Here is a 16,932-nt window from a genome sequence, read left to right as displayed (position 1 = left end):
GGAACACCTGCTCTTTCCATGACATGGACTGACCCGGTGAATCCAGTTGAAAGCTATGATCTCTTACTGATGTCACTTGTTAAATCCACTTCAATCCGTGTAGATGAAGGGGAGGAGACAGGTTAAAGAAGGATTTTTACGCCTAGAGACAATCGAGACATGGATTGTGTGTGTGTGTGCCATTCAGAGGGTGAATGGGCAAGACAAAATATTTAAGTGCCTTTGAACAGGGGTATGGTAGTAGGTGCCAGGTGCTCCGGTTCGAGTGCGTCAAGAACTGCTGGGTTTATGAAAAAGAGGACAAAGGAGGCTGACACGAATTGTGCAGAGCAACAGACGGGCTACAGTTAGTCGACTGACAGTCCAGTACAACATTAATGGCCAAAGACCTATAAAAGAATGCACAACTTGACATGAATGGGGTATGGCAGCCGATGACCTTAAAAAAACAAGAAACTGCGATTGCAGTGGGCTAAGGAATGAAAACACTGGAGGATTGGAAAACATCGCCTGGTCTGATGAATCCCGGGTCCCTGCTGTTTCACACTGATGGGAGGACTAGGGTATGGCGAAAACCTCATGAGTACATACTATCATGCAGCGTGTCAACATTGCAGGCTGGTGGTGTGATGGTGTGGGGTGTGTTTTCGTGGCACACATTGTGTCCCTTGATAAAAGCGGAGCAACGTTTGAACGCCATAGGATATCTGAACATCATTGCCAATCAGGTGCATCCCTTCATGGCAGCAGTGTATCCAAGGGGGCTTGGGACAGGAAGGAAGACCAGACAGTGTGAGGAGACTTGGCTTGGGACAGGAAGGAGACCAGACAGTGTGAGGAGACTTGGCATGGGACAGGAAGCAGACCAGAGAGTGTGAGGGGACTTGGCTTGGGACAGGAAGGAGGACCAGACAGTGTGAGGAGACTTGACTTGGGACAGGAAGGAGGACCAGACAGTGTGAGGAGACTTGGCTTGGGACAGGAAGGGGACCAGACAGTGTGAGGAGACTTGACTTGGGACAGGAAGGAGGACCAGACAGTGTGAGGAGACTTGACTTGGGACAGGAAGGGGCCCAGACAGTGTGAGGAGACTTGACTTGGGACAGGAAGGGGACCAGACAGTGTGAGGAGACTTGACTTGGGACAGGAAGGAGGACCAGACAGTGTGAGGAGACTTGACTTGGGACAGGAAGGAGGACCAGACAGTGTGAGGAGACTTGGCTTGGGACAGGAAGGGGCCCAGACAGTGTGAGGAGACTTGGCTTGGGACAGGAAGGAGACCAGACAGTGTGAGGAGACTTGGCTTGGGACAGGAAGGGGACCAGACAGTGTGAGGAGACTTGGCTTGGGACAGGAAGGAGGACCAGACAGTGTGAGGAGACTTGGCTTGGGACAGGAAGGAGGACCAGACAGTGTGAGGAGACTTGGCTTGGGACAGGAAGGGGACCAGACAGTGTGAGGAGACTTGGCTTGGGACAGGAAGGGGACCAGACAGTGTGAGGAGACTTGGCTTGGGACAGGAAGGAGGACCAGACAGTGTGAGGAGACTTGGCTTGGGACAGGAAGGGGACCAGACAGTGTGAGGAGACTTGGCTTGGGACAGGAAGGGGCCCAGACAGTGTGAGGAGACTTGGCTTGGGACAGGAAGGAGGACCAGACAGTGTGAGGAGACTTGACTTGGGACAGGAAGGAGGACCAGACAGTGTGAGGAGACTTGACCCAGACATATAGGAAATAACAGGGACATGTTAAAGACTGAAACATTAGGGGAACCCTCATCACCTCTTGGAAAGCCATTCTGGTCTATCTTTCACATTAAGTAATTGTCCCGCTGAAAAATAAAACAATCCCAGGGTTAGGTTTTCAGAAGACTACGGCGGGCTTTCCTTCAACTTTTCATACTTATTTTGATCCAGACAAACTCCCCAGTCACTGCCGGTGACAAGCATACCCATAACATGATGCTGCCAAAAATAAATGATAATAAATCATAGAAGAGTATAAATAGGAAGCCATTTTTATAATTGTCTTTCAATTTGACAACGTGGTGTACATTTTGTAAATCTGTAGGAAAAAATACTAATTGAATCCCTTTTTAGATTCAATTTTAAGGCAGCAAGATGTGGAGACGGTGCAAGGAGTGTACGTAGACTTTCACTAGGCACTGTATAATATTATTCATGGACCAATCGTAATACAGCAGCTTGTTTGGGCCAAGGCCAACCAGTGATGGGAGGAGTTCAGTTCACAGCATGTTACCCAGAAGCACCAGGGGACAGAGTGGATGAAATGTTTGTTGGCCATCTTTCATTCCAGAGCTGTTCTGGAGCAATGTTGGCATGACACCTACCATACGAGACCTAAGACACACCTGTCCAACATACCTGGAAACGGACTTGAAACACACACACACACACTTGCACATACGCTAGCACACACACACACACACACACACACACACACACACACACACACACACACACACTACCATGCACGCACACTGCAACACACACACACACACACACACACACACAGAGAATGTGTGTATTAGTGGGATTGTGTAAACACAGCAGGGAGCCACCCTAACAGAGAGAACGTACCATTCACCACCTACAGGTGGCGCCATAGCGGTTCAAACTGGAAACACCAAAACTCATAAGCTTCGTCCGAAATGGCACCCTATTCCCTGTAAAGTGCACTACTTTTGACCGAAGCTGTTTATTTTTTATTTTACCTTTATTTAACCAGGCAAGTCAGTTAAGAACAAATTCTTATTTACAATGACGGCCTACACCGGACCAAACCCGGACGACGCTGGGCCAATTGTGCGCCGCCCTATGGGGACTCCCAATCACGGGCCGGTTGTGATACAGCCTGGAATCGAACCAGGGGGGTCTGTAGTGACGCCTCAAGCACTGAGATGCAGCGCCTTAGACCGCTGCACCACTCGGGAGCATCTACCTCAAATACCTTATTATTATCTATCCTGATGTCTAGTCACTTTACCCTGCCTTCATGTACATATATACCTCAAATACCTTATTATTATCTATCCTGATGCCTAGTCACTTTACCCTGCCTTCATGTACATATATACCTCAAATACCTTATTATTATCTATCCTGATGCCTAGTCACTTTACCCTGCCTTCATGTACATATATACCTCAAATACCTTATTATTATCTATCCTGATGCCTAGTCACTTTACCCTGCCTTCATGTACATATATACCTCAAATACCTTATTATTATCTATCCTGATGCCTAGACACTTTACCCTGCCTTCATGTACATATCTACCTCAAATACCTTATTATTATCTATCCTGATGCCTAGTCACTTTACCCTGCCTTCATGTACATATCTACCTCAAACTCGGGAGCAGCGAGCTATGGCCTCTGGTAATGCACTATATAGCGAATAGTGTACCACAGAGAACTTTTAACACAGTTGATGATTTGATTGAGACCTTGCTTGGTTTGTGTTGATTGGTCAAGGGTTTCTGTTTATATATGTACAATAAAATAATGATCACAGTTTAACAAAATGTAAAATAAATAACATTAATAATAGTAAGTTTAAAGCATTTTGAGTGACAGCAAGTCTAGTTAAGACCTAGGCATTATCTTCAGTCTTCTAACTACAGATATCTGTTGTCCTCAAACTCCATTTCCCATAAAACAGTTCAATAGCATTTTGTATATTTTTTTTGTGAGTCTTTTTTTTTTTTTTTTGCGACCTGGGATGGAAAAAATATCTTAGCCCCTCCCCTCCCTGATCGATCGACCAACCACAGCTCATCCCGATGCCTCTGATAGCCAATCACAGCAGTGAGGTGAGGGAGACAGTGGACAGGTCAAAGGTGAAAGTTCAAAGGTCAGAAGCAGAGTAGAGCAGCAGTGTCCAGGCGGTCCGGGTCGTGAACGTTGTGTTTAATGTTGAACGATAGAAAGTCATCTGAATAACTCCAGTGTCTTATTGCCAAGGTTCTTTTTATCTGGGCTCTCTTCCCAAATCAGGACGTTTGTCAGGAGAAAGTAGAATATGAACATACTGTATGTTATATACAAAAAACCAGGTTGTTATAAGTAAATCAGAATAATCAGTAGGTGCTGAAGCAGCAGTCACCACCAGCAGTGGAAGGAATGATATCCAACAGAAATAATGTCTCTGTCTTCCATGAATGTGTCTGTTTTTATTCTCAGTGAACAACCCTGTCTTCCAGTTACCTTGGCTTGTCAAATGGCACCATATTCCCTATATAGTGCACTACTTTTGACCAGAACCCTCTGCGGGTAGTGTACTATATAGGGAATAGGATGCTATTTATGGTGTCTGTGCAGTCAGGTTGGGCAACAAAAAAACATCCTACAGAAAAATCATAAAACGAACATCATAAAAATCCCCAAAAGGTTAGATATTTTCTCCTTTAGTGGTTGTGCAATGGAGAGAGACAGATACAGAAGGGAGTGGATGGAGAGATAGAGACAAGGAATAGAGGCAGAGTGAGACAGAGAGAGAGGGAGAGAGAGCGAGAGGGAGAGAGAGAGAGAGAGAGAGAGAGAGAGAGACAGAGAGAGAGCGAGAGGGAACGAGAGGGAGAGAGAGCGAGATGAATGTGAGGGAGAGAGGAGTGAGAGCGAGAGAGGAATGTGAGGGAGGAGTGTGAGAGGGAGAGAGAGGAGAGAGAGAGAGAGAGAGAGAGAGAGAGAGAGAGAGAGAGAGAGAGAGAGAGAGAGAGGGAGAGAGAGAGAGAGAGAGAGAGAGAGAGAGGAGTGTGAGAGGGAGAGAGAGAGAGAGAGAGAGAGAGAGAGAGAGAGAGAGAGAGGAGTGTGAGAGAGAGAGAGAGAGAGAGAGAGAGAGAGAGAGAGAGAGAGAGAGGAGTGTGAGAGGGAGAGAGAGAGAGAGAGAGAGAGAGAGGAGTGTGAGAAGGAGAGACAGAAAGAGGAGTGTGTGTGAGTGAAATGTTGTGAACCTATGACTGATGGGGTGCCTGAGCCCGGGTGAACCTATGACTCTGAGGTTTGGGAGCCCGGGTGAACCTATGACTCTGAGGTTTGGGAGCCCGGGTGAACCTATGACTCTGAGGTTTGGGAGCCCGGGTGAACCTATGACTCTGAGGAGGTGCCTGAGCCCGGGTGAACCTATGACTCTGAGGAGGTGTGGGAGTCTGGGTGAACCTATGACTCTGAGGAGGTGTGGGATTCCGGGTGAACCTATGACTCGGAGGTTTGGGAGCCCGGGTGAACCTATGACTCTGAGGAGGTGTCTGAGCCCGGGTGAACCTATGACTCTGAGGAGGTGTCTGAGCCCGGGTGAACCTATGACTCTGAGGAGGTGTCTGAGCCCGGGTGAACCTATGACTCTGAGGAGGTGTGGGAGCCCGGGTGAACCAGTGATCTGTATATAGACGAGTTGAGGAAGCGAGGATAGGAGTCTCTGTGCATTAAGGTGTAGATCTGAAGCTGGGCGTCCTCAAAGGTGTGGGGCGTGGGCTCCTGTATCTTCCTGTTAATCACCTCTCTCACCCGGGAGTCCAGACTCACCTAGAGAACAGGGGGACGGGGAGTTGGAGAAGGGGAGAGAGAGAGAGAGAGAGAGAGAGAGAGAGAGAGATTAGCCTTGGACTCTCAAAAAACTATGTGAAAAAATACCAGCAAAGAAACGAAAGAGCATCACCACTCACAAATCACACTGAATTTGTAATCGATTTCCAACCCAGTGGGTTTCCATTGAGGTAGTACAGTACATTCACTACATGACCAAAAGTATGTGGACACCTGCTCGTCCAACATCTCCTTCCAAAATCATGGGCATTAATATGGAGTTGGTCCCCCCTTTGCTGCTATAACAGCCTCCACTCTTCTGGGAAGGCTTTCCACTAGATGTTGGAACATTGCTGCGGGGACTTGCTTCCATTCAGCCGCAAGACATTGGTGAGGTCAGGTACTGATGTTGGGCGATTAGGCCTGGCTCACAGTCAGCATTCAAATTCATCCCAAAGGTGTTCGATGGGGTTAAAGTCAGGGCTCTGTGCAGGCCAGTCAAGTTCTTCCACACCGATTTCGACAAACCATTTCTGTATGGACCTTGCTTTGTGCACTGTGGCATTGTCAAGCTGAAACAGGAAAGGGCCTTCCCCAAACTGTTACCACAAAGTTGGAAGCACTGAATCCTCTAGAATGTATTGTATGCTGTAGCGTTAAGATTTCCCTTCACTGGAACTAAGAGGCCTAGCCCGAACCATGACAAACAGCCCCAGACCATTATTCCTCCTCCACCAAACTTTACAGTTGGCACTATGCATTGGGGCAGGTAGCGTTCTCCTGGCATCCGCAAAACCAAGACTCATCCGTCGGACTGCCAGATGGTGAAGTGTGATTCATTACTCCAGAGAACGCGTTTTGACTACTCAAATCAAATCAAATCAAAAGTTATTGGTCACATACACATATTTAGCAGATGTTATTGCGGTTGTAGCGAAATGCTTGTGTTCCTAGCTCCAACAGTGCAGTAGTATCTAACAATTCACAACAATAAACACAAATCTAAAAGTAAAAGAATGGAATTAATAACTATATAAATATTAGGACGAGCAATGTCGGAGTGGCATAGACTAAAATACAGTAGAATAGAATACAGTATATACATATGAGATGAGTAAAGCAGTATGTAAACATTATTAAAGTGACCAGTGATTCCATGTCTATGTACATAGGGCAGCAGCCTCTAAGGTGCAGGGTTGAGTAACCGGGTGGTAGCCAGCTAGTGACAGTGACTAGTGATATTTATTTAACAGTCTGATGGCCTTGAGACAGAAGCTGTTTTTCAGTCTCTCGGTCCCAGCTTTGATGCACCTGTACTGACCTCGCCTTCTGGATGATAGCGGGGTGAACAGGCCGTGGCTCGGGTGGTTGATGTCCTTGATGATCTTTTTGGCCTTCCTGTGATATCGGGTGTTGCAGGTGTCCTGGAGGGCAGGCAGTGTGCCGCCGGCGATGCGTTGGGCAGACTGCACCCACCTCTGGAGAGCCCTGCGGTTGTGGGCGGTGCAGTTGCCATACCAGGCGGTGATACAGCCCGACAGGATGCTCTCAATTGTGCATCTGTAAAAGTTTGTGAGGGTCTTCGGGGCCAAGACAACTTTCTTCAGCCTCCTGAGGTTGAAGAGGCGCTGTTGCACCTTCATCACAACATTGTCTGTGTGGGTGGACCATTTCAGATGGTCAGTGATGTATACACTGAGGAACTTGAAGCTTTTCACCTTCTCCACTGCGGTCCCGTTGATGTGGATAGGGGCGTGCTCTCTCTGCTGTCTCCTGAAGTCCACGATCAGCTCCTTTGTTTTGTTGAGTTGAGGGAGAGGTTATTTTCCTGGCCCCACTCTGCCAGGGCCCTCACCTCCTCCCTGTAGGCTGTCTCGTCATTGTTGGTAATCAGACCTACTACTGTTGTGTCGTCTGCAAACTTGATGATTGAGTTGGAGGCGTGCTTGGCCACTCAGTCATGGGTGAACAGGGAGTTAAAAAAAAACATTTTATTTCACCTTTATTTAACCAGGTAAGCCAGTTGAGAACAAGTTCTCATTTACATCTGCGACCTGGCCAAGATAAAGCAAAGCAGTGCGATAAAAACAACAACACAGAGTTACATATGGGGTAAAACAAAACATAAAGTCAAAAATACAACAGAAAATATATATACAGTGTGTGCAAATGTAGCAAGTTATGGAGGTAAGGCAATAAATAGGCTATAGTGCAAAATAATTACAATTAGTATTAACACTGGAATGATAGATGATGTGCAAATAGAGATACTGGGGTGCAAATTAGCAAAATAAATAACAATATGGGGATGAGGTAGTTGGGTGGGCTAATTTCAGATGGGCTGTGTACAGGTGCAGTGATCGGTAAGGTGCTCTGACAACTGATGCTTAAAGTTAGTGAGGGAGATAAGAGTCTCCAGCTTCAGAGATTTTTGCAATTCGTTCCAGTCATTGGCAGCAGAGAACTGGTAGGAATGGCGGCCAAAGGAGGTGTTGGCTTTGGGGATGACCAGTGAGATATACCTGCTGGAGCGCATACTACGGGTGGGTGTTGCTATGGTGACCAATGAGCTAAGATAAGGCGGGGATTTGCCTAGCAGTGATTTATAGATGGCCTGGCGCCAGTGGGTTTGGCGACGAATATGTAGTGAGGACCAGCCAACAAGAGCATACAGGTCACAGTGGTGGGTAGTGTATGGGGCTTTGGTGACACTGCACACTGCCCATCTACAGGAGGGGGCTGAGCACGCACCCTTGTGGGGCCCCTGTGTTGAGGATCAGCGAAGTGGAGGTGTTGTTTCCTACCTTCACCACCTAGGGGGGCCCCATCAGGAAGTCCAGGACCCAGTTGCACAGGGCGGGGTTCAGACCCAGGGCCCCGAGCTTAATGATGAGCTTGGAGGGTACTATGGTGTTGAATGCTGAGCTATAGTCAGCATCTCTTATCCAGATGGGATAGGGCAGTGTGCAGTGTGATGGTGATTGCATCATCTGTGGATCTATTGTGGCAGGAAAGGTAGAGGTGATATGATCCTTGACTAGTCTCTCAAAGCACTTCATGATGATAGCCATTTAGTGCAGTTACCTTTACTTTCTTGGGAACAGGGACAATGGTGGCCATCTTGAAGCGTGTGGGGACAGCAGACTGGGATAGGGAGAGATTGAATATGTCCGTAAACACTCCAGCCAGCTGGTCTGAGCATGCTCTGAGGACGCGGCTAGGGATGCCGTCTGGGCCGGCAGCCTTGCGGGGGTTAACATGCTTAAACGTCTTACTCACGTCGGCCACGGAAAAGGAGAGGCCACAGTCCTTGGTAGTGGGCCTCGTCAGTGGCACTGTGTTATCCTCAAAACGGGCGAAGCTTGGCACTGTGCATGGTGATCTTAGGCTTGTGTGCGGCTGCTCGGCCATGGAAACCCATTTCATGAAGATCCCGATGAATATTTATTGTGCTGGAGTTGCTTCCAGAGGCAGTTTGGAACTCGGTAGTGAGTGTTGCAACCGAGGACAGACGATTTTTACACGCTACGCGCTTCAGCCCTCGGCGGTCCCGTTCTGTAAGCTTGTGTGGCCTACCACTTCTCGGCTGAGCCAATTGTTGCTCCTAGACGTTTCCACTTCGCAATGTACAATATACCTACGAATGGTGCCGGAGAAGATGGCTGCCGTTTTACAGCCCTCTAACCAATTGTACTATTATGTGTGTTTTTTCGCGTTATTTGTAATTTATTCTGTACATAATGTTTCTGCCACCGTCTCTTATGACCAAAAAGAGCTTCTGGATATCAGGACAGCGATTACTCACCTCGTATTGGATGAAGATTTTTTCTTCAACAAGTCGGACGCAAAGGATATTCTACAGACACCCGACAAGGCCCAAATCCCCGTCATTCGCATGAGAAAGAGACGGAGATATCGTGGACGTAGGTCGGGGTGCCTTGTAAGGATCCGACGGCGAGCGAGTAAACTGCCGCTCCCATCAATCCTATTAGCCAATCTTCAATCATTGGAGAACAAATTGGATGACCTAAGATTACGGTTATCCTACCAACGGGACATTAAAAACTGTAATATCTTATGTTTCACCGAGTCGTGGCTGAACGATGACATGGATAACATACAGCTAGCGGGCTATACGCTACATCGGCAGGATAGAACGGCTGACTCTGGTAAGACAAGGGGTGGCGGTCTGTGTATATTTGTAAACAACAGCTGGTGCATAAAATCTAATACTAAGGAAGTCTCGAGGTTTTGCTCGCCTGAGGTAGAGTATCTCATGACAAGCTGTAGACCACACTATTTACCAATATACTTTTCATCTATATTTTTTGTAGCTGTCTATTTACCACCACAAACCGATGCTGGCATTAATATTGCACTCAATGAGCTGTATAAGGCCATAAGTAAACAGGAAAATGCTCATCCAGAGGCAGCGCTCCTAGTGGCTGGGTACTTTAATGCAGGGAAACTTAAATCCGTTCTACCTAATTTCTACCGGCATGTTAAATGTGCAACCAGAGGAAAAAAAACTCTAGACCACCTTTACTCCACACACAGAGACGCATACAAAGCTCTCCCTCGCCCTCCATTTGGCAAATCTGACCATAACTCTATCCTCCTGATTCCTGCTTATAAGCAAAAACTAAAGCAGGAAGCACCAGTGACTCGGTTAATAAGGAAGTGGTCAGATGACGCAGATGCTAAGCTACAGGACTGCTTTGCTAGCACAGACTGGAATATGTTCCTGGATTCTTCAGATAGCATTGAGGAGTACACCACATCAGTCACTGGCTTCAGCAATAAGTGCATCGATGACGTTGTCCCCACAGTGACCGTACGTAAATACCCCAACCAGAAGCCATGGATTACAGGCAACATCCGCACTGAGCTAAACGGTAGAGCTGCCGCTTTCAAGGAGCGGGAATCTAACCCGGACATTTATAAGGAATCCCGCTATGCCCTCCAACGAACCGTCAAACAGGCAAAGAGTCAATACAGGACTAAGATTGAATCGTACTACACTGGCTCTGACGCTCGTCGGATGTGGCAGGGCTTGAAAACTATTACAGACTACAAAGGGAAGCACAGCCGCGAGCTGCCCAGTGACACAAGCCTACCAGACGAGCTAAATCACTTCTATGCTCGCTTCGAGGCAAGCAACACTGAAGCATGCATGAGAGCATCAGCTGTTCCGGATGACTATGTGATCACCCTCTCCGTAGCTGATGTAAGTAAGACTTTTAAGCAGGTCAACATTCACAAGGCTGCAGGGCCAGACGGATTACCAGGACGTGTACTCCAAGCATGCACTGACCAACTGGCAAGTGTCTTCACTGACATTTTCAACATGTCCCTGACTGAGTCTGTAATACCAACATGTTTCAAGCAGATCAGCATAGTCCCTGTGCCCAAGAACACTAAGATAACCTGCCTAAATGACTACCGACCCGTAGCACTCATGTCTGTAACCATGAAGTGCTTCGGAAGGCTGGTCATGGCTCACATCAATGCCATTATCCCAGAAACCATAGACCCACTCCAATTTGCATACCACCACAACAGATCCACAGATGATACAATCTCTATTGCACTCCACACTGCCCTTTCCCACCCGGACGAGAGGAACACCTACATGAGAATGCTATTCATTGACTACAGCTCAGAGCTCAACACCATAGAGCCCTCAAAGCTCATAACTAAGCTAAGGACCCTGGGACTAAACACCTCCCTTTGCAACTGGATCCTGGACTTCCTGACAGGCTGCCCCCTGGTGGTAAGGGTAGGTATCAACACATCTGCCACGCTGATCCTTAACACGGGGGCCCCTCAGGGGTGCGTGCTCAGTCCCCTCCTGTACTTCCTGTTCACCCATGACTGCATGGCCAGGCACGACTCCAAAACCATCATTAAGTTTGATCACCGACAACGATGAGACAGCCTATAGGGAGGTCAGAGACCTGGCCGTGTGGTGCCAGGAAAACAACCTCTCCCTCAACGTGATCAAGACAAAGGAGATGATTGTGGACTACAGGGAAAAAAAGAGGACTGAGCACGCCCCCATTCTCATCGACGGGGCTGTAGTGGAACATGTTGAGAGCTTCAAGTTCCTTGGTGTCCACATCACCAACAAACTATCATGGTCCAAACACACCAAGACAGTCGTGAAGAGGGCACGACAAAGCCTATTCCCCCTCAGGAGACTGAAAAGATTTGGCATGGGTCCTCAGATCCTCAAAAAGTTATACTGCTGCACCATCGAGAGCATCCTGACTGGCTGCATCACCGCCTGGTTTGGCAACTGCTCTGCCTCTGACCGCAAGTAACTACAGAGGGTAGTGCGTACGGCCCAGTAAATCACTGGGGCCAAGCTTCCTGCCATCCAGGACCTCTATACCAGGCGGTGTCAGAGGAAGGCCCTAGAAATTGTCATAGACTCCAGCCACCCTAGTCATAGACTGTTCTCTCTGCTACCGCATGGCAAGCGGTACCGGATCGCCAAGTCTAGATCCAAAAGGCTTCTTAACAGCTTCTACCCCCAAGCCATAAGACTCCTGAACAGCTAATCATGGCTACCCGGACTATTTGCATTGACCCCCCCACCCCCACCCAGCAACGGGTGTGGCTGAAATAGCAGAATATACAAATGTTAAGGGGTATCCACATACTCTTGTATATATAGTGTATGTATTAGAGGGATAGAGTTTAAAAGCAATAGAAGAGTACCTTCCCCAGGGCAGAGGAGACAGACAGACAGGCGTAGTGGTGGTGGTATCTCTCTGACTAGGAGACAGACAGACAGGCGTAGTGGTGGTGGTATCTCTCTGACTAGGAGACAGACAGACAGACAGACAGACTGGCGTAGTGGTGGTGGTATCTCTCTGACTAGGAGACAGACAGACAGGCGTAGTGGTGGTGGTATCTCTCTGACTAGGAGACAGACAGACAGACAGACAGACTGGCGTAGTGGTGGTGGTATCTCTCTGACTAGGAGACAGACAGACAGGCGTAGTGGTGGTGGTATCTCTCTGACTAGGAGACAGACAGACAGACAGACAGACTGGCGTAGTGGTGGTGGTATCTCTCTGACTAGGAGACAGACAGACAGACAGACAGACTGGCGTAGTGGTGGTGGTATCTCTCTGACTAGGAGACAGACAGACAGACAGACAGACTGGCGTAGTGGTGGTGGTATCTCTCTGACTAGGAGACAGACAGACAGACAGACAGACTGGCGTAGTGGTGGTGGTATCTCTCTGACTAGGAGACAGACAGACAGGCGTAGTGGTGGTGGTATCTCTCTGACTAGGAGACAGACAGACAGACAGACAGACTGGCGTAGTGGTGGTGGTATCTCTCTGACTAGGAGACAGACAGACAGACAGACAGACAGACTGGCGTAGTGGTGGTGGTATCTCTCTGACTCGGAGACAGACAGACAGACAGACAGACTGGCGTAGTGGTGGTGGTATCTCTCTGACTAGGAGACAGACAGACAGGCGTAGTGGTGGTGGTATCTCTCTGACTAGGAGACAGATAGACAGACAGACTGGCGTAGTGGTGGTGGTATCTCTCTGACTAGGAGACAGACAGACAGGCGTAGTGGTGGTGGTATCTCTCTGACTAGGAGACAGATAGACAGACAGACTGGCGTAGTGGTGGTGGTATCTCTCTGACTAGGAGACAGATAGACAGACAGACTGGCGTAGTGGTGGTGGTATCTCTCTGACTAGGAGACAGACAGACAGACTGGCTTAGTGGTGGTGGTATCTCTCTGACTAGGAGACAGACAGACAGACTGGCGTAGTGGTGGTGGTATCTCTCTGACTAGGAGACAGACAGACAGACTGGCGTAGTGGTGGTGGTATCTCTCTGACTAGGAGACAGACAGACAGACTGGCGTAGTGGTGGTGGTATCTCTCTGACTAGGAGACAGACAGACAGACTGGCGTAGTGGTGGTGGTATCTCTCTGACTAGGAGACAGACAGACAGACTGGCGTAGTGGTGGTGGTATCTCTCTGACTAGGAGACAGACAGACAGACTGGCTTAGTGGTGGTGGTATCTCTCTGACTAGGAGACAGACAGACAGACAGACTGGCTTAGTGGTGGTGGTATCTCTCTGACTAGGAGACAGACTGACAGACTGGCTTAGTGGTGGTGGTATCTCTCTGACTAGGAGACAGACAGACAGACAGACAGACTGGCTTAGTGGTGGTGGTATCTCTCTGACTAGGAGACAGACTGACAGACTGGCTTAGTGGTGGTGGTATCTCTCTGACTAGGAGACAGACAGACAGACTGGCTTAGTGGTGGTGGTATCTCTCTGACTAGGAGACAGACAGACAGACAGACTGGCGTAGTGGTGGTGGTATCTCTCTGACTAGGAGACAGACAGACAGACAGACTGGCGTAGTGGTGGTGGTATCTCTCTGACTAGGAGACAGACAGACAGACAGACTGGCGTAGTGGTGGTGGTATCTCTCTGACTAGGAGACAGACAGACAGACTGGCGTAGTGGTGGTGGTATCTCTCTGACTAGGAGACAGACAGACAGACTGGCTTAGTGGTGGTGGTATCTCTCTGACTAGGAGACAGACAGACAGACAGACTGGCTTAGTGGTGGTGGTATCTCTCTGACTAGGAGACAGACTGACAGACTGGCTTAGTGGTGGTGGTATCTCTCTGACTAGGAGACAGACAGACAGACAGACAGACTGGCTTAGTGGTGGTGGTATCTCTCTGACTAGGAGACAGACTGACAGACTGGCTTAGTGGTGGTGGTATCTCTCTGACTAGGAGACAGACAGACAGACTGGCTTAGTGGTGGTGGTATCTCTCTGACTAGGAGACAGACAGACAGACAGACTGGCGTAGTGGTGGTGGTATCTCTCTGACTAGGAGACAGACAGACAGACAGACTGGCGTAGTGGTGGTGGTATCTCTCTGACTAGGAGACAGACAGACAGACAGACTGGCGTAGTGGTGGTGGTATCTCTCTGACTAGGAGACAGACAGACAGACAGACTGGCGTAGTGGTGGTGGTATCTCTCTGACTAGGAGACAGACAGACAGACTGGCGTAGTGGTGGTGGTATCTCTCTGACTAGGAGACAGACAGACAGACAGACTGGCTTAGTGGTGGTGGTATCTCTCTGACTAGGAGACAGACAGACAGACAGACTGGCTTAGTGGTGGTGGTATCTCTCTGACTAGGAGACAGACAGACAGACTGGCGTAGTGGTGGTGGTATCTCTCTGACTAGGAGACAGACAGACAGACTGGCGTAGTGGTGGTGGTATCTCTCTGACTAGGAGACAGACAGACTGGCGTAGTGGTGGTGGTATCTCTCTGACTAGGAGACAGACAGACAGACAGACAGACAGACTGGCTTAGTGGTGGTGGTATCTCTCTGACTAGGAGACAGACAGACTGGCGTAGTGGTGGTGGTATCTCTCTGACTAGGAGACAGACAGACAGACTGGCGTAGTGGTGGTGGTATCTCTCTGACTAGGAGACAGACAGACAGACTGGCGTAGTGGTGGTGGTATCTCTCTGACTAGCAGACAGACAGACAGACTGGCGTAGTGGTGGTGGTATCTCTCTGACTAGGAGACAGACAGACAGACTGGCTTAGTGGTGGTGGTATCTCTCTGACTAGGAGACAGACAGACAGACTTGCGTAGTGGTGGTGGTATCTCTCTGACTAGGAGACAGACAGACAGACAGACAGACTGGCGTAGTGGTGGTGGTATCTCTCTGACTAGGAGACAGACAGACAGACAGGCGTAGTGGTGGTGGTATCTCTCTGACTAGGAGACAGATAGACAGACAGACTGGCGTAGTGGTGGTGGTATCTCTCTGACTAGGAGACAGACAGACAGACAGGCGTAGTGGTGGTGGTATCTCTCTGACTAGGAGACAGACAGACAGACTGGCGTAGTGGTGGTGGTATCTCTCTGACTAGGAGACAGACAGACAGACAGACAGACAGACAGACTGGCGTAGTGGTGGTGGTATCTCTCTGACTAGGAGACAGACAGACAGACAGACTGGCGTAGTGGTGGTGGTATCTCTCTGACTAGGAGACAGACAGACAGACTGGCTTAGTGGTGGTGGTATCGCTCTGACTAGGAGACAGACAGACAGACTGGCGTAGTGGTGGTGGTATCTCTCTGACTAGGAGACAGACAGACAGACAGACAGACTGGCGTAGTGGTGGTGGTATCTCTCTGACTAGGAGACAGACAGACAGACTGGCTTAGTGGTGGTGGTATCTCTCTGACTAGGAGACAGACAGACAGACAGACTGGCGTAGTGGTGGTGGTATCTCTCTGACTAGGAGACAGACAGACAGACAGACAGACTGGCGTAGTGGTGGTGGTATCTCTCTGACTAGGAGACAGACAGACAGACAGACAGACTGGCGTAGTGGTGGTGGTATCTCTCTGACTCGGAGACAGACAGACAGACAGACAGACTGGCGTAGTGGTGGTGGTATCTCTCTGACTAGGAGACAGACAGACAGACTGGCGTAGTGGTGGTGGTATCTCTCTGACTAGGAGACAGACAGACAGACAGACAGACAGACTGGCTTAGTGGTGGTGGTATCTCTCTGACTGACTTGCTGGTTCCTGGTTTATCTCATTCTCGACATCCTCCCACACACATGTCGGAGCTCTGGTGCCATGCTCTATTTATATCCTAGGCTGCAGGAGAGGAGGGGCGCCATGGGGCAGTGTGTGTGGGTGTGTGTTTGGTAGGGGTCGAGAATGGGATGCCAGAGGGCAGCGATTTATAGTTTCCTGTAGCCAACTTTTATAACACTGTGAGAAAGAGAGGTGAGTAGCCTTGGCTTGTGCCGGAACAGCTCATGGGGAAGGAGCCCATCTCCTGTTTCTGTAGCGTGAGACAGCTTGATGTACCAGTACACCCCCTGGACAGGACGCTAGTCTATCGCAGGGCCTTACCCCCAGTCTATCTCCTTAATGCCGAGTGCCAAGCAGAGAAGCATCGGGTCCCATTTTTACAGTCTTTGGTAGGACTCGGCCAGGCAGCAAAATCACAACCTTCCAATCTCAGGGCGGACACTAACCACAAGGCCACTGAGTTGGTCAAGAGAAATAGATGGATGGGGTCTTAAAATCAGGGAGGAGAGGGGGAGAGGGGGAGAGGAGGAGAGGTAGATGATTTAGAGAGGAGAAGGTGTGTGTCTGTGTGTGTGTGTGTGTGAGTGTGAGTGAGTTTGTAGTGTAGCCCAGAAAATATGTGGGACGTAAAGGATGGTTTAGGAGAAAAGGAGGACAGGAAAAATACCAGTGGCAGGAGGAGGAGAGGAGAAAGAGGAGGATAGTGGGATCATTTAACCTTTTACTGCAGTGGGCTAAATC

The 16,932-nt window shown here is 49.0% G+C and overlaps 1 protein-coding gene across 2 annotated transcripts in view; it reads right to left on the bottom strand.

Moving 5' to 3' along the window:
- Positions 1-5,208: 5,208 nt before the first annotated feature.
- The window catches only part of LOC121537765 (regulator of G-protein signaling 19-like), a 101,944-nt gene continuing 90,220 nt past the window's right edge, over positions 5,209-16,932 (bottom strand). The window contains exons 6-7 of one of the 2 annotated variants that reach the window (XR_006657383.1): positions 5,287-5,547; positions 5,209-5,250 (exon numbers count right to left, since the gene is read on the bottom strand). Coding sequence is in view for 1 of the 2 variants with exons in the window: in XM_041845394.2 (XP_041701328.1) it covers positions 5,359-5,547 (189 nt within the window). In the remaining variant the exon portion in view is untranslated. Of the gene's footprint in view, positions 5,251-5,286; positions 5,548-16,932 lie in introns of those variants that run through there. The other variant, XM_041845394.2, reaches the window with a different exon arrangement.

The sequence above is a fragment of the Coregonus clupeaformis genome, chromosome 24 (assembly GCF_020615455.1).
Source record: "Coregonus clupeaformis isolate EN_2021a chromosome 24, ASM2061545v1, whole genome shotgun sequence".
NCBI classification, from domain to species: Eukaryota; Metazoa; Chordata; class Actinopteri; order Salmoniformes; family Salmonidae; genus Coregonus; species Coregonus clupeaformis.
Note: the sequence above shows the minus strand (reverse complement) of the source record. Positions and strands in the feature narration are given on the sequence as shown.